The sequence below is a fragment of the Puma concolor genome, chromosome B3, assembly GCF_028749965.1.
Source record: "Puma concolor isolate L17-30 chromosome B3, mPumCon1.1.hap2, whole genome shotgun sequence".
Taxonomy (NCBI): domain Eukaryota; kingdom Metazoa; phylum Chordata; class Mammalia; order Carnivora; family Felidae; genus Puma; species Puma concolor.
Genome location: NC_141672.1, coordinates 74273721 through 74300718, shown reverse-complemented (window position 1 = coordinate 74300718; position 26998 = coordinate 74273721). Strand labels below are relative to the sequence as shown.

Sequence of the window (26998 nt, the reverse complement as noted above, 5' to 3'; positions counted from 1 at the left end):
CACTCTTCTATGCCATTCCCTATTTCCTGGCAACCACTCATCTCCTTTCTGTCACATTAGTTTGGTGTGCATTTTCTATCTATCTATCTATCTATCTATCTATCTATCTATCTATCCAAGCTCTATGCCCAACATGGGTCTTGAACTCACAACCCCAAGATCAAGAGCTGCATGCTCTACCTACTGAGCCAGCAAGTCACCCTGCATTTTCTATTTTATATAAGTGGATCACATAATTTGCATTCATTTTTGTCTGGCTTTTCACTCAATGTGATTATTTTGAGATTCACCCATATTGTTGGGTGTACCAGTGGTTCATTCTTTTTTATTGCTTTGTAGTATTCCATTGTACCACAATTTCTTCATCCATCCACCTGTTCCTGGACAAAATTTCTGGCTATTACAAATAAAACCTCTATGAATATTAATGTAACAAGTCTTTGTATGGGTATATACTTTCACTTCTCTTGGATAAATACCCAGAAGTGGAATGACTCAGTCATATGGTAGTATACATTTAACTTCTGAAGAAATTGATAAATGGTTTTCCAGAGTGGTTGTACTGTTTTACATTCCCACTAGCAATGTGAGACTCCAGTTCTTCTGTATCTTTTCCAGCATTTGGTATATTGAAGTCTTTTTTGTTTCTTTCTCTTTTTTTTTTTTTTAAGTAGGTCACGCCCAGCGAGGAGCCCAATGCTGGGCTTGAACTAACAACCTTGAGATCAAGATCTGAGCTGAGATCAAGAGTCAGATGCCTAACCGACTGAGCTACCCAGCCATTTGGCTATATTGAAGCATTAAAACATTTTTTAAATGTTTATTTATTTATTTATTTATTTTTAATTAAAAAAAATTTTTTTTAATGTTTATTTATTTTTGAGAGACAGAGAGAAACAGAGCACAAGAGGGGCAGGGGCAGAGAGAAAGAGACGCAGGCACCGAATCCAAAGCAGGCTCCAGGCTCTGAGCTGTCAGCACAGAGCCTGACAAGGGGCTCGAACCCACGAACTGCAAGATCATGACCTGAGCCATAGTCGGACGCTTATCTGACTGAGCCACCCAGGTGCCCCTTAAAATTTTTTTTAATGTTTATTTATTATTATTATTAATTTTTTTAATTAAAAATTTTTCTTAATGTTTTTATTTATTTTTGAAGGAGAGAGAGAGAGAGAGACAGCGTGAGCAGGGGAGGAACAGAGACAGAGGGAGACAAAGAATTCGAAGCAGACTCCAGGCTGTAAGCTGTCAGCACAGAGCCTGACACAGGGCTTAAACTCACGAACTGCGAGCTCCTGACCTGAGCTGAAGTCGGACACTTAACTGACTGAGCCACCCAGGCGCCCCATTTAAAAAAAATTTTTTTTTAATGTTTTTATTATTTTTGAGAGAGAGAGACATACACACAGACAGAATGTGAGCAGGGGAGGGGCAGAGAGAGAGGGAGACACAGAATCCGAAGCAGGCTCCAGGCCCTGAGCTGTCAGCACAAAGCCCGCTACAAGTCTCAAACCCACAGCTGTGAGATCATGACCAGAGCCGAAGTGGGACACTTAACTAACTGAACCACCCAGGTGCTCCTGAAGTATTTTTAATACTAGCTATTCTGATGGTATCACAAAGCACAATGGATTTTAATTTCCATTTCCCTAATGAGTAATGATATTGAGCCTCTTTTCATGTACTTACTTGCCATTTGTAAATCTTCTTAGAGGAAGTATCTGTTAAAGTTTTTGTCTACCTTTTATTGGGTTGTTTGTTTTCTTATTATTGAGTTTTGAAATTTATGTATTCTGCTTTTTTGTTTCTCTAGTGGATTGTGCTTTTGGTGTCATCAATAAGAAATCTTTGCCTAATCCAAGGTCACAATGATTTTTCTCTTGTTTTCTTCTACAAGTTTTATAATTCAGGTTTTACATTTATATCTGTTACTTTTGTTTTGTTCTGTTTTGTTTTAAAATAGATCTATTAATTTAAAAAAGTTCAGGGGTGCCTGTTTGGCTCAGTTGGTTAAGCATTGGACACTTTTTTTTCCTTTAATTTTTTTTTTTTAAGTTCATTTATTTTGAGACACAGACATCACAAGTTGGGGAAGGGCAGAGAGAAAGGGAGAGAGAGAATCCCAAGCAGGCTGCACATGGTCAGCACAGAGCTCAACCCAGGGTCTTGAACCCACAAAACCATGAGATCACGACCTGAGCTGAAACCAAGAATAGAAGGCTTAACTGACTGAGCCACCCAGGCGTCCCATTTGTTGGACTCTTGGTTGCCCAGGTCATGATTTCAAGGTTCATGAGTTCAAGCCCTGCATTGGGCTCTGAACTGACAGTGCGGAGCCTGCTTGGGATTCTCTCTCTGACTCTCTCTAACACCTCCCCTGCTCATACGCTCTCTCTCTCTCTCTCTCTCTGTCTCTCTCCTCTCTAGAAATAAATGAATAAACTTAAAAAAATAATAAAATAAATAAAATAAAAAAGTTCAGACATCCCTGATTTGAGTTTGTGTGTGTGTTTCTTTTCTTTGACCTTTTCACTTATTTCTAAGGAAATTCATTTAAAAAGTGTTAAGCTCAGGGCACCTGGGTGGCTCAGTCAGTTAAGTGTCTGACTCTTGGTTTCAGCTCAGGTTGTGATCTCACAGTTCATGGGATGTAGCCCTGCCTTGGGCTCCATGCTGACAGCACACAGCCTGCTTGGGATTCTCTAAGACCAGTGGCTGCTTGGGGCATAGGTTGAACTGGGAAGGCCTGGAGGCAGAGAAAACAGGAGATCACAGAGCAATTTAAGAGGTAGATGATGAGGACCTGAATGGAGATAATGCCAGTAGGGATGGAGAGGAGGGAAACCAGTCTGCAGATATTTTCTGAAGTATTAGTAAAAGGATCTGGGAGATGAGAGAAGGGATATTTGAAGTTTCTATTCTGGGACATTGAGAGAATTGTAATGCCATGAACTGAGATATGGAACATAAAAAGGACACAAATTGAGTGGGCATGGATTATGTTCAGCTGTGGGCACATTTGGGTGAGAGCCCTGTGCTTCAGACTCAGGGGATCCCCAGCAGGCAGGAGAAAACATGAGACTGAAGCAGGGAAGGTGGAAAGTACTAGGCTGAAATGGAAGGCATCAACTAGGAGAGTCGATGGAGGAAGAAAGAAAGAAGGCAAAGGACAGCGAACCCTGCATAGTCAAGGTCAGGCCAACAGAAGAGAAATGGGTCAGAGAGGCAGAAGCAGAATCAGGAGAGAATCCGAATCCACTGCTTATTGAGAAGGCATCTAAATTTGGGGTTCCCCAGAAGAAGCCCCTAAGCATGGTTTTAGGTGCAGGTAGATTTTTGAGGAGGGATCACAGGAAGCAGGAGTGAGGGAACAGAGAGTGAGACAAGGAAGGGAAGAAAAGCCAACTGAAGGGTGTTTTATTGAGATTGCAGTTGAAGGTTGGGGCTCCTGGGTGGGTCAGTCAGTTGAGCATCCAACTTCAACTCAGGTCATGATCTCGCGGTTTGTGGGTTCGAGCCCCATGTCAGGCTCTGTGCTGACAGCTTGAGCCCAGATCCTGCTTCAGATTCTGTGTTTCCCTCTCTTTCTCTGTCCCCCTCCCACTTGTGCACTCATGCTCTCTCCCTCTCTATCTCAAAAGTAAGTAAATATTAAACATTAAAAACAAAACAAACAAACAAACAAAAAAAGACAGTGCAGTCGAAGGCAACGGAAGGTGAATTTCAGTAGAACCTGCAAATTTAGAGAATGCCTCTAGGATTGTCCACAGGAAAGATGGGAGGCTGGAATATTCATCCACCAAGGTCTATAGCCATTGGTTGAAGATTGCACCTGGGGGCACTAATTACCTTGCATTTCCTGGCTGTGTTTGCATCCGAGTGGGCAAAGAGAGGGGTGATGAGCAAGCGCCCAGCCCATCGTGTGGAAAAATGACCAGTGATGGTTAATTTTATGTGTCAACTTGGAGGGTGTTTTGGATGAGATTAACATTGAAGTCAGTGAATTTTGAGTAAGGCAGCCTTCATGATGTGGGTAGGTGTCATCTTATCAGTTGAAGCAATTACCCAACAGCAGGAATTCATCAGCACTCCTGGGTCTTCAGTCTGTTGGTCTTTGGGCTGAACTGGGATCTCAGCTCTCCTGGATCTCTACCTATTGGCCTCTGGACTGGCTCACACTGCAGATTCCGGACTTGGCAGTCTCCATAATTGTGTGAGCCACTTCCTTGTAATAAATCTCTAATAAAACCTATATTTACATACATACACACATGCACACACACCCTATTGGCTCTGTTTCTCTGGAGAACCATGACTAATATGTCCCTGAAGCAGAACGTAAGTCAGGGTTCAGACTCGAGATAGGATGCTGGCAGCGCAAGGTGAGTCTGGCCTCACATATGACTGTCCACCATAGCTGTGGCTGAACTCAGAGATGTGATGAGCACAACCAGGGGCATCTGCTGGAAATGATAAACAAGGTGAAGACAGCCTGCGGGTTTGGTAGCAAAGAGGACTTTGGTGATCTTTGTGAGAGGAGTTATAGGTTTCATTTTGAGTGAGTTAATGAGTGAAGGATCTGAGGAAGCAGAAGCAGAGAGCAGACATGACTGTTGAGAAGTTTGGTAGTGAAGGAAGGAAAAGAGGAGAAGATGTTAGATTAAGCAAGCAGAGTATCAAGGAATTCTTTTCTCTGTTTCAAGGCGGGGAGGACTTTGGGCTGTGGAGAAGAGAGAATGGCAGTAGAGAGGGAAGAGTCACAGGCCTAAGAGAGGGAACAAGGACCCTGAGTCGGGACTAAGTATGGATTTCAGGGGCTCAGGTAGAAGGATTAGGTTCACACAGGGATACAGATGTAATTTTATAAAAAGGAGAAATACCAAATAGGAATTAGGTAAAGATATTACATTGTGTTGAAGAGATAGAAAGGAAAGTAATTTCTATCTGTTCAGATAAGTAGGGAGGAGAGACATAGTGTAGAGTAGTGGGTAGAACACGGATTTGGAGTCAGACTGGTAGATCTGGGCTGGGATTTAAGCTTCACCGTTTCCGAGTTGTTTGTCTTTGGGAAAACTCCTTAATCTGTATCAATTTCCTTATGTATAAAATGGGGAAACTAGTATTTACCTAGGTGAACAGGTGGATAGAAGTATATGATGCATATGTTACTGTACCTGACACATAATAGGCATTCAAAGATAATCATTGTTAAGTAAAGCAATTTTCTAAATGGGAAAAATTAAATGGGACTTGGTCATGGATCAGTTCCTGTGGGAAGTGAGAATAAAGGTGATCATTTATTGGATTTTTTCAGTTCTAGATTTTACATTTGGCTAGTAGATTTCATTTCTCTGCTGAAAATTTCCATCCTAGCATCTATTTTCTCAAACTTATTGGTTGCAATTATTTCAAAATCCATGTCTTATAATTCTAATGTTATAATCCATGTCTTATAATTCTTGTTCAGCTGTGGGTCTGTTTCTGTTGAGGTTTTTTTTTTCCTCTTTGTTTCCAGCCATTTGGTGATATCTTCTGGTATGCTTTGTTAAGTTTCGATTGAGTGACAGGTATTTGTATGAAAAATTGTAGAGACAGTTTGTCTCCCGGGATAGTTCTTGTATTTCTGACAGGCAATTAGAATAGAGGAAAATCTCTTTCATCCAATGTAGGCTGTAGCTAGCTGATTTGAAACTGTGTTTCAGTCTTCCTCTGGGCTCTTCTATTTCTAAATTATCCTTTGTGCCAATGATCAATGAACTCTCAGCTCCAAACCCACGCTTCACTTCCTGTTTTGCAATATTGGAGCTAGATTTTGTAAATGTTTCTTTTGCCAGCTGGCACAGTGTTAAGCATTGTCAGTAGAGGGTGCTGGAGGAACACTGGAGGAGGAGGAAGTCTCTTCCTAGTTTTGGTGTTCCTTTGGCAAGGCTCTAGTGGCATGTACAACTTCTCCAGTGCAGGCTCCTGCAAAGTAAGGCAATCAGCGGTGCCCAGTGGCCAACAGCCTCGCCTGGCACCTTCTTGGGTGGCTTCTCGGTGAATTGCAGGTGATGAGGCACTTTCCCCTAAACGACTTCCCTTGGTGCCTCCTTGGACAGTTTTGCAGTGATTTCTGAGGTGCAGTATCTCAGTGACTCCTCCACCAGCCAGTGAGTCACAGGTCTCTTAAATTAGGTCAGAATCTCAGCTCTGGGAGTTTGAGACAGGGTAGGTGGTCTTCCCTGACATTTTATTTTATTTATTTATTTTTTAAAGTTTATTTATTTGGGGGGGGAGGAGAGAGAGAAATAGAGAGAGAGAGAGAGAATCCCAAGCAGGCTCCATGCAGTCGGCGTAGAGCCCAGTGTGGGGCTCGAACTCATGAACCATGAGATCATGACCTGAGCTGAAATTAAGAGTCGCTTAACCAACTGAGCCACCCAGGTGCCCCTCTTCCTTGGTGTTTTATTTTAGCCTTGAGGTAGTGGTTTTTCTCGTATCTGTTATTCCTGTCTTCTTTAGAGTTCTCTTTTTTTCTTACAAGCCAATCTCTCAGTACTCTAATACCCCATTATAGTTGATATTTTATATTCAAGTTTCCTGGTTCAAATTCTTGTGTGATTTCTGTCTCTTGTGTGAACCCTTACTGATTACAGCTTTAGTCTGAGAGTATAGTTCTTCAGGGGCCCTAACTGAAATCCAGGAGTGTTAATCAGGGCCCTCCTTCTCAACAGGTCTTGAACTCCAACATTTGTTTTCTTGGTACCATGAGACTGGTGAAATTTCTTCTCAGACCCTTACCTAATAATTGGGGACCATCACTCTGCCTACAACATCTTGTTTCTCAAAACCATCTATTCTGGTATTGGATGAACAATACCATATATTAGCCACCAGGTCAAAGTACAAAGAGCTCTTAACTTCAGTATGGTATCTCAGTAGTGGCGAATGAGATGATTGTTCAATAAGTCTTTTCATTAATCTATAGGTAGGACTGTATGCAGAGAATACGTGGGACATATGGAATTGGATATAGAGTAAAGACGGAGCAAAAGGAAATGAGGCTCCTTCCATATGCTATAGCAAAGCAAGCTAGATATGATTCTAAGGGGCCAGGTAGCAGTTCCTATAGAACAAGTTAAAGGTAATGAGAACAAGTTAAAGGTAAATGGTAATGAGGAATCCAATTTTAGGGTTGGATTTTGCTTCCTATGGTAGCTAAAGGGGGGATAGCTAAAGGTTGAAGAATAAAAATCTCAGAATACAGAATATTCCATCTCAAAGCCCAGAAGAAAATACAGCACAGCTGTATGCATCTTTCCCTGTAGATGTCAGATGTAAACTGAATTCTGAAGCTGATCTTGCACGTTGTTGAACTGCAGATAAGTTTACAACCTCATCAAGATTATGCAGTGAAAGTAAGAATAATGATCCGGAAAAAGATCAAGATCTTGACAATCCAAATATGGCCATAAGAAAAGAACTAGGGGTCTTGGGAAAAACCCAATCCCACAGACTCCTTTGAAACAGTTTTTCATTGTGTCCCTCTGACAGAGGGGAGAGTGCTTTACTATTTCCTACCCTACGCCTCATGTCCTTATACTCGTCCTGTGACCAGGATAAACCAGAGAGTGAGAAGCAATAACATACCAGAGTAAATAGGAATGATACTCATAAGAAGCTGCAGGAAATTTCTGGGGCAAAATCTGGGGGATTCCGTGTGATTATAAAATTTAATGCGTGTGATCATGAATTTGTGAAAAACGACAGGGGGCACCTGGGTGGCTCAGTCGGTTAAGTGACTGACTCTTGGTTTCGGCTCAGGTCATGATCACAAGGTTCATGAGTCCCAGCCCTGCATCGGGCTCCATGCTAACAGTGTGGAGCCTGCTTGGGATTCTCTCTCTGCCCCTCCCCAGCTTGCTCTCTCTGTCTCTCAAAAATAAAAATAAATAAATTTTTAAAAAATTAAAAAAAGAAAAATGGCAGAAGATAATTTTAGATTGGACCAAATTAATTGAAGTAATGATCTACAATGTATATTGTGAGTGCTTAGCAGCCCACAAAAAGCTCAGCATCTGCCATTTTTTTCTTATTTTAAATGTTTTGTTTATTTTTGAGAGAGCACAAGTGGGGGAGGGGCAGAGAGGAAGGGACAGAGGATCTGAAGCAGGCTCTGTGATGTGGGGCTTGAACTCATGCACCAGGAGATCATGACCTGAGCCAAAGTCAAGATGCTCAACCAACTGAGCCACCCAGGTGCCCCAGGATTGGCCATTTTAAATTTTTTTTTTTTTTTCAACGTTTATTTATTTTTGGGACAGAGAGAGACAGAGCATGAACGGGGGAGGGGCAGAGAGAGAGGGAGACACAGAATCGGAAACAGGCTCCAGGCTCTGAGCCATCAGCCCAGAGCCCGACGCGGGGCTCGAACTCACGGACCGCGAGATCGTGACCTGGCTGAAGTCGGACGCTTAACCGACTGCGCCACCCAGGCGCCCCAGGATTGGCCATTTTAAATGTCTCTATGGTTTTGCCTTTTGCATGATGATTCAGGAGAAGCATAGTTGTTGAGACTTGAGAGAACAGTGTCCCTGGTTGTAGAATGAGGGCTCTGTTGCTGTAAACAACATCATGGATAGCATCCCTAAAATAGGATAACCAGAAATCTCATAAAGTTGTTTCTTCTTAACTATAAAATGAACTTTATGTGTTCTGTATAATGCTTAATGAGGATAATTATGTGGTAAGTCAAGAAAATATCCTATATTATTTAAAATTTTTTTTTAATATTTATTTATTTTTGAGAGAGACAGAGTGTGAGCTGGGGGAGGGGCAGAGAGAGAGGGAGACACAGAATCTGAAGCAGGCTTCAGGCTCTGAGCTGTCAGTACAGAGCCTGATGTGGGGCTTGAATTCACAAGCTGTGAGATCATGACCTGAGCCGAAGTCAGATGCTTAACTGACTGAGCCACCCAGGCACCCCCAAAATATCTTATATTAGGGGAAAGAAACATGTGTAACTGGAATTTCTGGATAATCCCCGAATCCATTTCTCTAGTTTGCAGAGGTTGCTAATTGGCCCCAGTAGTCTTTCTCCCTATCTTTCTTAGTAACAGAATATGACATTTTTAGCTAGACTTATGTCCACTTGGAATAAATACATTTCCCAGCCTCCCCCACAGCTGTATGTGGCCATATGACTAAATTCTGGCCAATTGTAATATATATGATGTGGGTAGGGAGAGGGTATGTATTCTTTGGCTTTTCTTTTTTCTTGTTTGTTTAAATATGGACATGATGGTTGGATCTTGAGCTGGATCCTTTATGGATCTTCTGTGAAGTGGAATGCTAGGGATGGTGAAACAGGAAGACAGAAGGAGCTTGGAAGCCAGATAGCTGTGGAGCTGCCATACTGAGACTCTGCATGCCTACCTGTAGAGCTTTTATATGAGAGAAAAATAAACCCCATCTCATTTAAGCCACCATTATGTCAGGTTTTTATGTCATATACGGCCCATGCCTAATTCTAATGGATGCACCTAGTTATCTAAACACCATCTCTTACCAAGTCTTCAATTGGTCAACAACTATCTCCTATGAATCTATGTATCCTAGAGCTTAGCATGGTTTCTGACACATAATAGATGTTTGATAAAGGCTCCTATCTATCTGCTCCACAGTGTCTGGTGGGGGACTTGAAGGCTGGGAGCTAGAATCCTCACATGTGTAGCAGTTGATATTGACTGCTGGCTGAGACTTTAGCTAGGGCAACTGGCTGTACCACATACATGTGACTTCTCCATGTGTCTCGGGCTTCCTGGAAATATGGCAAGCATTGAGAAAGAGAGACAGAGAGAGAGAGAGAGAGAGAGGAAGAGAGCACACTCCAGACAGAATGTATATTCTTTTTATGACCTAGCCTCAAAAGTTATTGTATGCCATTGGTTAAGGCAGTCACAAGCCCCTGGTTACAATCAAGGAGGAGAACACAGACCTCCCATCTCTGGGTGGCAGGACTAGCAGTTACACTGTAAGAAGGGCATGTTGAATGGGATAAATACCTACATCTTTAGAATATAAAGTCTATCACAGTCTGCCTACTGGTCATAGCAATTCACATCCCTCCCACACTCATCCCCTGCCCTTAAAATCTTCAAGTCTCATCCCATCATGGCACAAAGCTCAGGTGCAAGGGCCCAGATCTCATCCTAGCTCCTGGACCTCAAGCCTGAGCAAATGTTACATAACAAATCATCCCAAAACTTAGTAGCTCCTTCTGGGTATATATTATCTAATTGGGAGATAAGATGTAAACATGTGAAAAGTTATATACTAATAAAAGGGTTTAACAATAACCAATGAAATAATGTTTTTTTCTAGCTATTGATATATCTGTTGCTTTGTGTGAAGAAAAATTTCAAAATTAAAATTGACATTTAGCCATAAAAAAGAACAGGTCTTTTTAATGATATCTACAACATGGATGAACCTTGAAAACATTATGCTAAGTAAAAGAAGACAGGCACAAAAGTTGACGTATTATGTTATTCCATTTATATGAAATGTCCAGAATAGGCAATCTATGGAGACAGGAAGTTGATTAGTGGTTTCCAGCAATTACGGGAACGGGGGAATAGAGAATGGCTACTAGCCGCCCTTTTGGGGTGTTGGAAATAGCCTGGAATTAGATATATATGGTGAAGGCTGCACGACTCTGTGAATATACTAAAATCTACCGAGTTGTGTGCTTTCAAAGAGTGAATTTTGTGGTAAGTGAATTATGTTTCAAAAACATGTAAAATTATTAAAAATTTTTCTTTGATCAATCATGAATGAAATAGAAGAAGAAATTTGGCTCTATTGTCTATATGGGAAGATCAATTTTTACAAAGTCATTGACAAATTTGTAAAAATTAAGACCTGGAACAGAAATTGTCGTGTCATAATTCATTCCTATGGCAGATCAATATGTAAATATGTTTTTCCTTTTTATTTAAGATAAAAAATATATGTATATAATTATAATTATTAACCCATTGCTTTTTCTTTTCTTGTTCTGTAACATATATATGTTACTGGCATTATTATGAACATATAAGGTCAGTAAAAGAAAATTTGTACTCTGTATTTCTTTTCTGGTCATGATTATGTTTCATATCATCATTAATACTGAAAATAATCTTTTGTTACAGAAGAGATGGGCTTTGAAAATCATATACTTCAGTTGTCAAATATGTAAGGTATTTGTTGTTACTGACAGTCTCAGTCAGGAAAAATCAGTCAGGAAAAAATCAAGGTCTAAACCGGGGTAGCAATGAAGGGAATAAAAAGGAGGTAGATACTACATGAATAACACATACTTTTCTATGGGGTACCTGAGTGGCTCGGTTGGTTGGGTGTCTGACTTCAGCACAGGTCATGATCTCGCCATCTCATGGTTCATGGGTTTGAGCCCCGCATCGGGCTCTGTGCTGACAGAGTCTGGAGCCTGCTTCAGATTCTGTGTCTCCTTCTCTCTCTGCCTCTCCCCTGCTCACACTCTGTCTCTCAAAAATGAATAAACGTTAAAAAAATTAAAAAACAAAAACATACTTTTCTATGGTTATTGGAGCAAAGAAGAGGGAGATGTCAAGTACGAAATATATTTCCAGCTTGACAATAACTGGAAATCTTGGGGGCTTGGTTTATAAGTATAGGTACCCAATGCCTAGAACTGCCTCTGAACATAAAGGTACTTACTTCAATACATATTTTTTGTTTGAATGAATGATCTTGTACAGGCACATCTTAGCTGCCTCAAATACTCTCCACCCATCTTTTTACTGTAGCTATTACTGCGGCAACTAACTGCTTGCAGGCATCACCTGACAGTATCTGCTCCCAACTACAGCACCTAGTTTTTGCCTTTTCCCTGGGGAATTCTTCACTGCAGCCTTGTGGGACACCTATCATTTCTGACACTTGTGTAAACTTGGAAGGGTGAGGGAATTAACAATTCAAGGGGCAACTTTTGACCATTGGGGGTAAGAGTCAGTGGGTAAATATTCCTCTCTTTGTCTCTTGACTCATATTCTATGTGGCTCCACAGAAAGTCCCAGTGGGATAATGTTCCAGTTGCTCAGAGCAGTGACCAGCTTAGTACCACATCCTTGGACCTGCTTTCCCTCGTTCCCACTTTCCCTCTTCCCATTCCTCACTTGCCTTTTCCCTTGTGATTGATTTCCACAATAAACTACCTGCATGTCATTCTTGTCTCAGCCTCAGCTTTTGGGGGGAGTTCAGCCTAACACGGATTCCTATGTAAAATATGGCATGGGCCATATTAGCACTGGTAAAGGACCCACAGACCTAGCTGTGTCACTAACCTCACATGAAGAGATGGACACTTTTGTCACCATTTTCAGATGCACATGTACCGACAGGAAAAGATCTCCAAGCCATTTGTTAAAATGAGGGGGAAAAAAAAAGAGCAAGTCATGAAAAATGCTTGCAGCATGGTCTCATGTTCCTGAAAAGAGCAGGTGTGTGTACATGTTAGGAAATGTACACAAAACGGTGGACTGTCACGGTTTACTATATAGTTTTCTACGGCTTGAGTCATTTACAAGGAGAATGTATCTGTGATTAAAAAAATAATAACGTCCACCTCCAAGGCCGTTCAATCAAGGTTGTGAAAGTGCAGAGCACTAGGCAAAGCGTTCCACTAACACAAGGTGAAAGAGAGCCGAACGGCGCTCAGGTTTGCCCGCTAGGGGGCAGCGGAGCGAGGACAAAGGTTAGGCGCGCGAGAAACCTGGGACTGCCGGAGCGAGGGAGGCTGGGTCTTTATAGGCGCCGGGGAGCAGAAGTGTACAGCAACCTAAACCTACAAATACTCGCTCTTCCCCAGGCGGGACGTTGCAGAAGTCATAAATTCCATCCCTCTGCTGTAGCCCAGGCAGATCGCAGGGTTTTCAGAATCTAGGGGATGCCCCGCTCCACTCCCCCCAGAGAAGCTTGGCACTCTGAACAGTCTTCAGGCTCGCTCGTACTACTTCTGCTCTCAACAACTCTCCCCTCTGTTCCCCGCCCCCGCCCCCCCCTCCCCGCCCGACACCCGCAGAGGGGAAATTGAGTCACTGGAAGGCGAGGCCAGAGTCGCTGGGGGAATGTGCGCCGACGCCAGCCTCGAGGGCCTTCCAGATGCTTGGAGGAGGGGAAGAGTTCTCCAGGAAAATATACAAAGGGGGGTGAGAGGGGGAGGTGGCTGGCTGGGCAGGAGCTGAGCCAGACACATGGAGAAACGCTGCCCAGGATCAAAGGAAATATGACATTTGAAAAGAATGTGCGCGTCTGCGTGTGTAGCAGAGGGGTGGGGGGCGCGGGGGCGACGTGTGGGGAAGCAGGGGCTGGGTTGGGGTCTCTTCCCCTGCCCTTCTAGCCTCCGCTTCCCTCCTCTCTCTGCAGCCCCCTCGGGTGGAAGCTGGTCGCGCGAGTCTCAGGGTGTTCCTCGCTCTCCCTCCCTGTAGGTCTCTCCTTCTTTTATTTCCGAGATGAAGCTGGAAGGGAAATGTAATTTGAGGAGGCCAACCAAAGGGGGAGGAAAAAAAAAAAAGAAAAAGAAAAAGAAAAAGAAAAATCAAACCAGGCCGCCTCCCTGCTCGGCCTCGGAACATTCTTCTCTCCCCGCCGGCCCAGCCTCTTATCCCCGCCCCTCCAGCGTCGCGGTCCTGGGCTCTGAGCCGGAGCAGCTCCGCACGTCACTGGGGTCCCCGGGGGCTGGAGGGGGGGGGGTCCCCAGGGCGGGCCAGCGGGAGGACGGGAGGGAAGGGAGGGGAGCCGCCTGCGCCGCTGCGGAGCTCCGGCCCGCCGGGCCAGCCCTCCCCTCTTCCCCAGCCCCGCAGAGCCTGTTTCTCATTAGAGTAACGGGCGCGGTCCCCGCCCGGCTCCCGAGTGTTTGTAAACGTCTGACCCGAGGGGCGTCGCTTAACCCTTTAGGTGCGGGGCTGGGGCGCCGCTGAGGGCGCAGCCCTGAGCTGGAGGGATTTAGATGAAAAATCGCTGCGGCCTGTTAGAGAACTTTGAAGTACACATTCTTGCTTGGGGGTCGGGGGCGGGGATGGTACCCCGGCCGCCTTCTGAATCAAGAATCTCTGATCTAACTCCCTCTCACCCAACCGGGCCCCACCATACCTGCCCTTCCTTGAAACTCCAGTCCGAGTCTTCCTTCCTCCCCCCCGCCCAGGTGACAGGTGTCCAACCCCGGGGCCCACAAGGTCGCCCGGCTCTGGGCTCCTAGAAAATCTGGCCAGGATTTTCAGGCGAGCCGGAGCGGGATGCCATCGGATCCGAGATTCATTCCAGACTGCATTTCTAGGGAGGAGGGAGCCGACTTCCCGCGGAGGCTAATTAATGGCCCCTCTGGGTGGCTGGGACAAGGGCAGCGGTAAAGTCCGGCCTGGATCACCGCCCGTCAGAGGCTGTGGACCTTTGAACAGTTCCCCAAGACGGCTAAAAGTTCTTCACCTTTGAGGGTTGGGCAGAGACGGTAGCTGGAAGGGCTGATTCTGCAGGGCAAAGGCTTCCAGGCACGGCGGCCTCAGACGATGGAAGACCTTTTCCATTTCAGAGCAGGCTGTAGCCGCTCTGCACCCCAGAGCCCGCTGGGCCCGAAGGCTTGGAGGCGAAGGAGAGAGGAGGTGTCCTTGCTTGAGAGTTGCTGGCTGCACAACTCTTCAGAACTTAAGAAAGGGTCTGCCTGGGCTCTCTACACGGTGGACCCAGGATATGGCCCCTTTAAGGCTCTCGGACCCGGAGCCCCAACTTAGACTAACAAGAGGGTGGTGGTGGTGGTGGAAATGCTCCCGGAGGGATATGATTGTCTCCAATGCGGGCCTATAGGCTTCAGTGAGGTCGCACCAAGCCTGAGGGACCGTTTTCCAATTAAGTTTTGTTCCTTTTTTTTTTTTTTTTTTTTTTTTTTTTTTTTTTGAGGGGGAGGGACTGGAGAGAGGACAGAGGGAGGGAGGGTGGGGGAGGACGAGGGGCGCGTGGTTTTCTCATCTCATCCCTGGAGGAGGGGCTGGAGCATCCCGGGCAGCCAATCAGGGACAGGCTGGGGGGGGCGCTTTGAAGAAGTTTGGGGGAAAAAAGTTTGGAAAAGTTTCTATAATAACGAGGGGGCGTCCGGAGGGAGGAGGCAGCGGCGGAGGAGGGGGCGTCACGGAGAAGGGGAGGGAGGGAGCCACGGGTGAAGATACGGCAGCCTCCTGAGCTTCCCCCCCTCCCACCCAGACCGGGACCTGGGGGCTCTGTCCGGCTCCATGGGGGCAGCGAGCTGCGAGGATGAGGAGCTGGAATTTAAGCTGGTGTTCGGGGAGGAAAAGGAGACCCCCCCGCTGGGCGCGGGGGGGTCGGGGGAAGGTTAGTGCGGGGCTGGGAAGTGGTCTTGGGGTCAAGAAAGGAAGGGCCCGGAGATCCCGAGACTGGGGATTTTAGGGCAGCGAGCCTGGGGTGGAGGATGAGGGGCTCAGAGGTGGGGGGAAGTCGCAGAGGCTGAGGGGTCTGCGGAGGTGAGGCTGGGGGCCGGGCACCACTTTCTCCTTTTTAGGTCGTGACTGGGGTGGGGGTGGGGGTGCCGTTGGCCGCGCGCCGCCTCTCGGCTGGGCAGTCTGTCACCGGGCTGGGGGGCGGGCGGGAACAGCGGCCCCGGGAGCCCCGGGCGCTGCCAGGGGAAGGGGAAGGGGGTCCCGGAGCGTGTCCCTCGCGGTCCCGGCCCTGGGCCGGCGGACCCGACGCCCGGGGCTGGGGGAGCTCTCCGGGCCCGCTAGGGCGCCCCTCCCCTCCCCCTCCCCCGCCGGCCGCAATGAGAGGCAGATGGCGGGGACTGAGCCGGGGGCGGCGGCCGCCGCTCTCACGGAATTCGCGCTGCCCGCGGCCCCCTCCCCCGGGCCGGGCCCGGCACGCAGCATCCCCTCGGCTGTACCCCCGCCCCCAGATGGGGGGAGCGAGGGAGGAGCCACCTCCCCTCGTTGCCACAGCCCTGGAGCCCCCCCTCCCTTGGCCACTGTTGCGATGGCAACTGGGGCTCCTGCCAGCACCGTTTGGGGGTTTGGGAGCCGCTGCTAATTGGGTTCATGTGTGAGTCGCCCCCAGCCCAGCCCTGCGCTTCCCTAAACACGCCTCCAGGCCCAAATCCAGCTCCTCTCGAGTCGCCTTCCTCACCTTAAGACCCGCCCCGTCTGGTACCCCTGGTTCCAGGGCCAGGGGCTCAGGTTATCCCAGTGGGAAAAGGCCTGGGACGTCTGGATCTGTGCACTCCACCTTCTGAGGTCCAACTTTGCCTTTGTCTTCGTGGCTCTGAAGGGCATCTCAGGACCCAGCCCCCTTATACTGAGGAGGGGGTGGCATACGGGGCGTGGAGGGCTGGCCACTCGAGGAACCCAGACATCTCACCTGCTTCTCTTTGTCCCCATCTCCTGTGGCATCCCTCTCTCTGTTCCCCTCCCTTCCCATTTCGACAGAACTGGACTCAGAGGACGCCCCGCCATGCTGCCGTCTGGCCCTGGGGGAGCCCCCTCCCTATGGCGCTGCCCCTATTGGCATTCCTCGGCCTCCACCCCCTCGGCCTGGCATGCATTCGCCACCACCCCGCCCGGCCCCCTCACCTGGCACTTGGGAGAGCCAGCCCGCCCGGTCAGTGAGGCTGGGGGGGCCGGGAGGGGCTTCCGGGGGGGTTGGGGGAGGCCGTGTTCTTGAGTGCCCTAGCATCCGCATCACCTCCATCTCTCCCACGCCCGACCCGCCGGCCACGCTGGAGGACAACCCTGATGCCTGGGGGGACGGCTCCCCCAGGGATTACCCGCCACCAGAAGGCTTTGGGGGCTACCGAGAGACCGGGGGCCAGGGCGGGGGCCCCTTCTTCAGCCCCAGCCCTGGCAGCAGCAGCCTGTCCTCGTGGAGCTTCTTCTCCGACGCTTCAGACGAGGCAGCCCTGTATGCGGCCTGCGACGAGGTGGAGTCTGAGCTAAATGAGGCGGCCTCCCGCTTTGGCCTGGGCTCCCCCCTGCCGTCGCCTAGGGCCTCCCCTAGGCCGTGGACCCCCGACGATCCCTGGAACCTGTATGGTCCGAGCCCCGGAGGTCGGGGGCCAGAGGATAGCTGGCTACTCCTCAGCGCTCCTGGGCCCACCCCAGCCTCCCCGAGGCCTGCCTCTCCCTGTGGCAAGCGGCGCTATTCCAGCTCTGGGACCCCGTCTTCGGCCTCCCCAGCTCTGTCCCGCCGCGGCAGCCTGGGGGAGGAGGGGCCCGAGCCACCTCCACCACCCCCATTGCCTCTGGCCCGTGACCCTGGCTCCCCTGGCCCTTTTGACTACGTGGGAGCCCCACCGGCGGAGAGCATCCCGCAGAAGACCCGGCGGACCTCCAGCGAGCAGGCAGTGGCTCTGCCTCGGCCTGAGGAGCCTGCCCCGTGCAATGGAAAGCTGCAGTCAGGAGCAGAGGAGGCTGTGGCTCCTCCCGGGGGTCCTCGGAAGGAGGTGGCGGGCATGGACTACCTGGCAGTGCCCTCCCCACTGGCTTGGTCCAAGGCCCGGATTGGGGGACACAGCCCCATCTTCAGGTGAGGATTGTGCCTAGCACCGCCTGTGTCTCCAGCCATCTCAGAGCAGGAGGGTGACGGGATGGGTTTGAAGAAAGGTCCTAGTTCTGTGTTCTTGGCATTTCAGAAGAGAATCTGCAACCAGCTTGGCTGCTGCCATCTACCCAGTTTTGGAGAGCATTAAAAAACAAAACAAAACAAAACAAAATAAAACAAAACAAAACAAAACAAAAACCCCACCCCCTCCAGACAGATAATTTACAAAAGGACACTGGGGACCAATAAGGAAAAACCTCTCCCCCACCCCCACCAAGAGAACCACTTAGGTAAAGAAGGAGCATCTCTAGGGTGTTCCCCACCCTTAGCTCTATGCTGGCACTGGCTGGGCATGGAACCTGGCTGGATTTCTGCCCTACACCCGGTAGCAGGGAGTCTCCCTTCTCTTAATTTCTAGGGCCCTGACTTACTGATTAAAAGTGTAGCTGCTAATTTGAATAAAATAGCTTGCAAGTCAAGGAATTCATACTGAAACAAGCAGTTCTTGAAGTTCTTCCACCCCTTTCACTCAAGAACCCTGCACATTTCAGTAATCCTAAATCTTGGGATGTCAGATTGAGTTGGCTCTATGCAGAAAAGTTTCCTGGGGAAAGAAACCTTTACACCTGCTCTCATGGGTTCCTGCAGGGCAGGGTTTCACTTTAGCAGCATGGTTGATATTTTGAGCAGGATGATGGTTGTATGGGGCTGTGGTGGGCGCTGTAGGATAGTTTAGCAACATCCCTGGCCTCTACTTTCTGGATGGTAGCCTCTCCCCTAGTTTCGACTACTCAGAGTGTCTCCAGACAATGCCAGCCACCACCTGGGGGGGGGGGGGGGTATCTTTGAGTTCAGGACAGGAAAGTTGCCCATCTGTAACCCCCAGCTTTCTGGAACTAACCTGTCCAGCCCCAACTAGTAGAGAGGGTGCTGGCTTGGAAACAATCCTGGCTTCTGTCAGTCACTGGCTTGCTTGGCTTGCTGGATTCTACTCCCTGGGCCTCAGTTTCTTTATCTGAAAAACAAAGGGGTAACCTCTGAGGACTTTTCTGGCCTGAAGAATTTCTTTACTTGACTCTTCCCATCCAGGTCTGGGGATTAGGATTAGGTCTGGGTTCACCTCTGCCTCCCCATGAAGGAACCCTCGCCACCCCAAACCCTGTGCTCAGAACTGGAAAGAAAGGAGTCTCAGGCCTTGTGTCATCTTCCACACCCTCATCTCAAGGGGCTCTGAGAGGGCTATCTCCTATCTCCCTTGCTTTGGGGCTGGTGGACTGTTTTATTTCTGCTGTGACTTCCTTTCTCCCACACTCACACCCCCTCCTCCCTCACATCCCGGGGAGCTGGGCCCAGCGCTGCTCCGACTGAGGTCTGAGACTGCATATGATCAGTGCTTTTCTCTCCTACCCAGGACCTCTGCCTTACCCCCGCTGGACTGGCCTCTGCCCAGCCAGTATGAGCAGCTGGAGCTGAGGATTGAGGTGCAGCCTAGAGCCCACCACCGGGCCCATTACGAGACCGAGGGCAGCCGAGGGGCTGTCAAAGCTGCCCCTGGTGGTCACCCTGTAGTCAAGGTAAGGGGCAGAGGGCAGTCCTGATAGCCTTTCTCTTCTCCAGTCCCAGATCCCTGCAGATGGGCTCCAGCTGTGCAGACCCATGGCACTGCCCTTTCCCACACTCCCTCTCAGCAATGACCCTGCAGGCAGCCTGGGGGAGGGGCTGGATTTAAGGGAGGAAGGGTGCACTTCCAGGACCCGGATATACTCTCTCCTTCTCTGTCCCTCCACCCCCGCTCCGCTCTTCCCATGGGACACCCGCCTCATGTCTACTCTGGAAAATGGTAGCCTGCCAGATATGGGGGAGGGGTTAGGCTGAGGCCAAAGTTCACTGGGAGTTAGGTTGTCTGTTGAGTTGGGCCAGTCTCTCTTGGAAGATTTCCCCCTTTGCCCAGCTCAGTTTGGGCCTTATTCCAAGAGTAACACTGTAAACTCCAGGCCACGTTTTCTCCACAGCTGGTGCCCAATTCCCCCTGGGAATCCCTTTCAGGATATCCTTTATCTTTCACCATCCTCATCCCCTGGCGGACTGAAAGCCCAGGGATGGATGAAGGATGAGACAGTGGGGGTTTCAGTTGGGTGGCCTCTCTTTCCGTCTGCCAGCTCCTAGGCTACAGTGAGAAGCCACTGACCCTACAGATGTTCATTGGCACTGCAGATGAAAGGAACCTGCGGCCTCATGCCTTCTATCAGGTGCACCGTATCACAGGCAAGATGGTGGCCACAGCTAGCTATGAAGCTGTAGTCAGTGGTACCAAAGTGTTGGAGATGACCCTGCTTCCTGAGAACAACATGGCAGCCAAGTAGGTCCCCACTTCACTTCCCCTCAGTCTTCAGGCTTTAGGACCAGCCTTTTCCATGAGGTCTAAGCTAGGCCCACTCTTCCTCTTCCCAGAAGAGCTAGCTGGACATCACCTCTAGGAACAGGTTCCAGGCCTTCTCATGATCTAGAAGAGGACTTGGGGCCTAGGGAGTACCTTGGAGAGACCACCTGTGATTAGAAAATACCCCCCCCCCCCCAGGTTCCCAGAGAAAGTCATTCAGGGCTTTGGATGAAGCGTGGGGGCTTCCTCCTTACAGGGGCCTCGCCATTTGGCTTCAGCTGGGTGGGGGCTTGCCTTCCATTCTCTGCCTTCAGCATTGACTGTGCTGGAATCCTGAAGCTCCGGAACTCAGACATTGAGCTGCGGAAGGGGGAGACAGACATTGGGCGCAAGAACACACGTGTGCGGCTCGTCTTCCGGGTGCACGTGCCCCAGGGCAGCGGGAAGGTCGTCTCAGTGCAGACAGCATCAGTGCCCATTGAGTGCTGTGAGCAAAGAGGCCCTGTGCCATCTCTATCTCTTGCCACTCCCTGTTTGCGTGTATGTCTGGCTTCCCATCTCTTCTGCATAGTGTCTTGTGTCCTGTCCTAGGTAGCCCTATAAAGGACTCAGCGCTTATTTCTATTATGGAGGGGTTGGGGTCAGTGTTCTAATTTGTCCCTGCCACAGACTCTGTCTCTGGGCTGGACTGTCTCTGGCCTGTCCTCCATCTGTCTCTGGGTGGCCCTGTGTACTTGTTTGGGTAGCTCTGCCCTTAGGTGACGCTGTTCATCTCTGTCTCTGCCCAAGCTCCTCACCTGGTGTGTGTGACCCCAGGGATACTGTTGATTTACTTGTATGTCTGCTACCGAGGAGGACTCCTCCAGGGTCCTGTGGCAGTTATTCCAAGAAGGGTGGGGTCCTCTTGGACTCAGCCCAGCCAGCCTCCTTCCTGCACTGCTCTGCAGCCCAGCGCTCGGCCCAGGAGCTGCCCCAGGTAGAGGCCTACAGCCCCAGTGCCTGTTCTGTGAGAGGAGGAGAGGAACTAGTGCTCACTGGCTCCAACTTCCTGCCAGACTCCAAGGTGGTGTTCATCGAGAGGGGCCCTGGTGAGCACTCATGGGGGCGGGGGGCAGGCAGGAGGAGTTTGGAACGGGCAAGTGAGAGATCTCTGGCACTGTCATTAAACTAGCAAGTTGAACCTCAGTTTCCTTATCTGTGAAAGGGAACAGATGGACTGCCCTTCCTATTGTCCTGTCTGCTTCCCATGGGGAGATGGGTGTGACAGCAATCTGAAATGCTCAAGATGATGAACAGATGTGAGAAATCACATTCATTTTATCAAAGAGGAGTCAGCTTTGACACAGTTTACTCCCATGTAGATAGTCCATAGAGGAGAGAGGAAGAGGGGACTTATATCCTCCCAGACCCCAAGCCCCTCCTGAGTTATGGACCTGGTAGCACAACTGTGATTACAAAGCCTGTGAGGGGCCTCGGGTCAGTTGCGGGGCTGGAGAAGGGAACATTTAGGGGTCCAAGTAAACCCACCAACCTGAGCCCTTTGCCCTCCCCCCACCCCTGCCCACCAAGAGCCCCAGCACCTACACTCAAATGGAGCACCCTGGGACCATGCCAGAGAAGGTTCAGAGATTCTGGATCTTGAGATCAGGGTCTCATTGCCTTCCTTCAAGCTAGGACCTTTCTTACTCTTGAACTTCCTCCCAGCACTGTCATGGCAGGAGATGTTTGGAACTGAATGGGAGGGTTCCAGAGTCACCTCTGTCATGAACTCTCTCTGGTTCCCTGGGCTGGCCCTGCCACTTCTCTTGTTTCAGTTTGCTGCCTCTTCCATCCAATTGAGTAAACACGCAATGGGCTCCCCTGTGAGCCAGGCCTTGTAGGGGCCTTCTGAGTGTGGCCCTGACTCTAGCAGGAGGGGAAGTGGCAGGGGACTGGGCAAGGGGCACGGGCCCTGGAATTGGGCTGGAGCTCTCTGTTCCTCCTGCACAGATGGAAAGCTGCAGTGGGAGGAGGAGGCCACAGTGAACCGGTTGCAGAGCAATGAGGTACCAGTGTCACCTAGGGCACCCACCCTGGGCGGGTGGTGGGAGAAGTCAGGAAATTCACAGCTATGTCCCTTGCCCATGGGAATGGACTCCAGAAGCTACCTCTTTTTTTCTGGAGGAGGCAGTCTGGTCACTCTGGGAGCAGGTTCATCTCTAGGAAATGAAGTTTGCTGTCTAGCAAATGGAAAAAGCCAGGAGGTGGAGTTTGGGTCCTTGAAAGGGCTATGCCGAGCCAGATCCCTGAGGGCTCCCTGCCTCATCCTGTGTTCTTCCCCAGGTGACGCTGACCCTGACTGTCCCTGAGTACAGCAACAAGCGGGTGTCCCGGCCAGTCCAGGTCTACTTTTATGTCTCCAATGGGCGGAGGAAGCGCAGTCCTACCCAGAGTTTCAAGTTCCTGCCTGGTACGTTCTGGGACAGCCCACGGTGGGGGTGTGGGGATACGGGGAGCTGAGGCAGGGGCAGAGGGATGCGGTGCCCCATCGTGAGGATCCACGGGATGGATGGAGCCTGGGGACAGAGAAGTGGGCAGAGGCTGTGCAGTGGGGAGACTGCCAGCCCTCTCACCAGTGTGTCCTGCTTTCTCATCTACCCAGTGATCTTCAAGGAGGAGCCTTTACCGGACTCCTCTCTCCGCGGCTTCCCTTCAGCACCTGGCCCCCCCTTTGGCACTGACATGGACTTCTCACCACCCAGGCCCCCATACCCCTCCTATCCCCATGAAGACCCTGCTTACGAAGCTCCTTACCTGTCAGAAGGCTTCAGCTATGGCACACCCCCTCTGTACCCCCAGACGGGGCCCCCACCATCCTACAGAGCTGGCCTACGGATGTTCCCTGAGACTGGGGGTACCGCAGGTTGTGCCCGCCCGCCTCCAGTCTCCTTCCTTCCCCGGCCCTTCCCTAGTGACCCCTATGGAGGACGGGGCTCCCCATTTCCCTTGGGGCTGCCGTTCCCTCCTCCAGCCCCCTTTCGACCTCCACTGCCTTCATCCCCACCGCTCGAAGGCCCCTTCCCTCCCCAGAGTGGTGTTCATCCCCCACCTGCTGAGGGATACAATGAGGTAGGGCCGAGCTATGGCCCTGGGGAGGGGGCTCCGGAGCAGGAGAAATCCAGGGGTGGCTACAGCAGCGGCTTCCGAGACAGTGTCCCTATCCAGGGTATCACGCTGGAGGAAGGTGGGTGTGGGGCTGGGGGTTGTGAGTGTGAGTGTGTGCAAGAGATTGCTCTGCATGTTTGCTGAGGGCTGGAGTTTGGCTTCCCAGAGATGGGGCATCCCCGGGCCCTCAGGGCCAATTGGAGGGTCTCAGGAGGCAAGTGTTTGGTGCATGTGGCCACCTAAATCTGGTTAAACTCAGTTCTGAAGGGTGCAGAGAGTTCCTGCCCCAGCCCTTCTCCTGCCTCTGCCCTCTGTCCCAGATCACAGAATTTCCGGGCTAGAAGTACTTTGAAGACCATTCAGCCCAGCTCCCTCAATTGTCAGAGTCACGCACTGAATTTCAGAGCAGGGCAGGGGCTTGCTGAGGTCCCAGTCAGGCACATTTTCCCTTGCCTCAGCGTCCCCCCACACATGGTGACTGTGGTCAAGTTTGGTGATGAGGAGCCTTCGTATTTTGCATCTCCTTCCTCCCACTGGCTGCACCCACCTCTGGCCCCGATGACAGTGACTGCCCAAACACCCCAGGCCGAGCCAGCAGGAAAGGGCTAAGATGGGGGCCTGGGAGCCCACATGGATGGAATTGAGTGAGATTTGATTGGGGACAGGTATCAAGACACACTGGGGAAACTGAGGCCCTGTGGAAGAGAAGCCAGTGGAGGAGGAGCCTAGAAGCATCCTAGACTGAGGCCTGCCTGGAATGGATTGGGAATTTCTGGAAAAGGTGGGGACCAGTCCCTAGCCCAATCTTTCAACTGCACCTCCTTTACAGTGAGTGAGATCATTGGCCGAGACCTGAGTGGCTTCCCTGCACCTCCTGGAGAAGAGCCTCCTGCCTGAAGCATCACCTGGCAACCCCAGCCCCCCTGCCCAAGCCCTGCCCACTTTCCCTTCATCCTGGGGTGGCGGTTCCAGAAGCTTGGGGCCAATCTGGATCCTCTTTCTCCAGCTTTTGCCTCCTCTCCCCTGCCCTTAGCTGAGGTGTGGCCCCTGGGCCTGGTGCTGCCTTGGAGGGGCTAAGATGGGGGTGGGGACCAAGGCTGGGTATGAGGAAAGACTGGAGTGAAGGCTGTGTCTAGTTGTGTACAGGCCACGGTGCTGGGAGGCTGGGGACAGCTTGATGGATAATAAACTGCTCACTGACTAGTGCTTCAGGCTCCAGAAGTCTTTGGACAGAGAGATGGGGCAGCTTACTCTAGCCCTGTATCCCAAAGAGTTTCTCAGTGGAGGGGTGCTGGGGAGGGTTTGAAGGGACTCCAGAGGCTCCCCAGCTGGAGTGAGGTTGGGGGCTTGAGTAGGCCTCTCCTCCCTGGGGATTCAGATTCCTTTAGGAGCTTTGGGATGGGGCCTAGGAATCTGTGTATTTTCAAGTTTCTTTCTCTTACCGCCACTCAGATGATTCGGATTCATAGCCAAGGTCACGAAAACCAGTCTGATCCCTTTTCCCCATTTATAAAGGAGAAATCCCAGGCTCAGAGAGGGAAAAGGGCTTGTCCAAGGTCACACAGCTAATCAACTAACAGGTTGAATGCCAGCCACACTCCTGGCCTCCTGCCCAGCCCACCCTCCCCAACCCACCCTCAGATACCTTTGGGCTCGGGCCTGAGGCTTATCTCCCTCAAGTATGGTTAGGGGTGAGGAAGGGCTGGCATGGACCCATCCACACCGGATTCTCCCACCTTTGAGGACTGTGAAGACGTTCTGGAAACATCTGTGCTTCAGAGGTAGACTATAGGAAACCAAGCAGCTCCCCACAGCTCTGGTCACTACTTGCCCGGGTTCAGGGCATTGTATGATCTCCTGGTCTATCCTGCAGGTACAGCCACATGTCCCCACTGACAGGCCGGGGTTGGAAACCTGGTTTGCCCCAGTTAACAGGCCATGGGAGGGACCAAGTCTCCACTGGGCTGGGGAAAGTCAGACCTTATCTGCCCTGCTCACCTGGCACCTGGTACACAGTAGGCACTGGGTACCGCCAAGCTGAGCTGGAGAGGCCTGGCTGCAGGCGGCCATACTCAAAAGATATTCAGGGAATTCGTACTTGGGAAACTTGCCTCACCTAAGGCTGGTGGGGCCTCTCTATGCCCAGTGGGTCCAGACAGGCCTGGCAAGTACCTGTGTGTTCCAAGGCAGGTGTGACAGAAGCTGGCTCTAGATTGGGGGCCCAGGAAATGGGGATAATACCTTCCCCCACCCACCCCTCTCCGTCTGGTTGCTGCTCTGCAATGAATTTCCTTTGTCTTCCTGAATTCAAATTTTTGTGAACCAAACTGACCTCAAGTGATCAGATCACTGGGCTTTGGCTGCTCTTTTAAAGATACCCTCAGGGTGCCTGGCTAGCTCAGTTGGTAGAGCTTGCAACTCTTGATCTTGGGGTTGTAACTTTGAGCTCCACATTGAGTGTAGAGATTACTTAAAAATAAAATCTTAAAAAAAAAAAAAAAAAAAGTATCCTCCAGCAGGGGCCAGAGTCATTGCCCTGTAATCTCAATGTCAGGAGGGACCCTGGGGCACATGAGTCACAGGGAGCATTCTTTGGCTCCATCCCCAAGATCTCTCTCTGACAAGGGGTAGGTCAGCCTCTGTGAATGGAAAGCTGCAGATGGCGGGCACTCACTGCCTCCCAAGGCAGACCATTTCATTTTCTGTCAGGGCACTGCTATTCATTCATTGCCACACATTTCTTGAGCAGCTATAACTGCCAGCCAGTGGGTCCTGGAGGACTTCTTAGCCTCAGGGCAACAGTAAGGAAAGAGCTCACTGTAAAAATTCAAACAGTTCAACTCCGTAAATATTTCTTATACAGACAGTATGTTGGATCTTGTTGTGGGAGAGGGCGGTGAGTAGTTTTAATATGGGGTGTAGAAGGAGCAGAGATCAGGGGCATGTCATCCAGTTGTGGGGGTGAGAGGGAACTAACTTCAGGGTGAAAGAATTGCCCAGGCTGATTAGGGGAAGGGCAGGTTAGGCAGAGCTACCAGCATGGGAGAGAGACCCTGGAGAGAGGCAAACAAGGAAGGCTAACAGATGGAAGGCTTGGCATTCTTGGAGGAGCAGGAGAGGTTCTGTCTGGTGGGGATGGGGTACAGGTTAAATTCTGGAAGTAGGGGGCTGTGAGGAGGGTTTGGAGAAGGCAGCAGTGGCTAAGTTCTGAGGGCCCTTGTAGCTGTGCCGGGGAATTTAGTTATTCGAGGATTGTGGGAGCTTTCCTACTAGATGGTAGGCCTTAAGCCTGGGGTGATACAATCGATCTGCCATGAAGGTCTTCCTGGGGTTGAGCTGACATCTGCCTCCCTGTGACTTGCTCTGCCAGGGCCTGTTCCGCCTTTTGGGCCCATTCTTTGTACGCCTAACCCCTCTTCCTACTGGAATCCTGTTGTGAGTCAGCCTCCCAGGGTCACTGTCTCTTCCCAGGATCCCTACAGACATCTAGGTCCCTGAGGCTGGGGTTGAGAGAGAGAGAGAGAGAGAGGGGAGGAGGCCAGATCTTCAGCTGGTGCCAGAAAAGACTTTCTTGGCCAGGGTTTCTCCAAGTGTGGTCTGAGGATTTCTTGTATTTGAATCACTGGGGAGAGTTTTTTTGTTTTGTTTTGTTTAAAGGTTTTATTTTTAAGTAATCTCTACATCCAATGTGGGCTTCAAACCCACAACCCTGAGATACAGTTGCAAGCTCTGACTTAGCCAGCCAGGTCCCCCTGTTTTGGTTTTTAATGTAGATTCCTAGGCAACCCTTGACCTACTCAATTATATTCTTTGGGGCCAGGGCCTAGTATCTGCATTTTAAGGAGTGCCCTAGGTGATTATTCAGCACAAGAATGCTTG

At 50.1% G+C, this 26998-nt stretch overlaps 1 protein-coding gene across 1 annotated transcript; it reads left to right on the top strand.

Moving 5' to 3' along the window:
• Nucleotides 1–15134: 15134 nt before the first annotated feature.
• Nucleotides 15135–24325, top strand: NFATC4 (nuclear factor of activated T cells 4). Its single transcript, XM_086710039.1, has 10 exons — nt 15135–15384; nt 16485–17580; nt 19007–19169; nt 19755–19954; nt 20290–20462; nt 20923–21063; nt 21965–22020; nt 22298–22424; nt 22617–23198; nt 23949–24325. Exons 1-10 carry the CDS (start codon nt 15285–15287, stop codon nt 24014–24016), a joined length of 2706 nt encoding a protein of 901 aa, XP_086566165.1. The 5' UTR covers nt 15135–15284; the 3' UTR covers nt 24017–24325.
• The last annotated feature ends 2673 nt before the right edge of the window (nt 24326–26998 follow it).

Bases quoted from the DNA above. Each gene is read 5' to 3' on its own strand.
- NFATC4 (XM_086710039.1), top strand. From the start codon at position 15,285: ATGGGGGCAGCGAGCTGCGAGGATGAGGAGCTGGAATTTAAGCTGGTG. The intron at 22,425-22,616 runs GTACGTTCTGGG...TCATCTACCCAG, and splicing joins GAGTTTCAAGTTCCTGCCTG to TGATCTTCAAGGAGGAGCCT. The intron at 23,199-23,948 runs GTGGGTGTGGGG...CCTCCTTTACAG, and splicing joins GGGTATCACGCTGGAGGAAG to TGAGTGAGATCATTGGCCGA.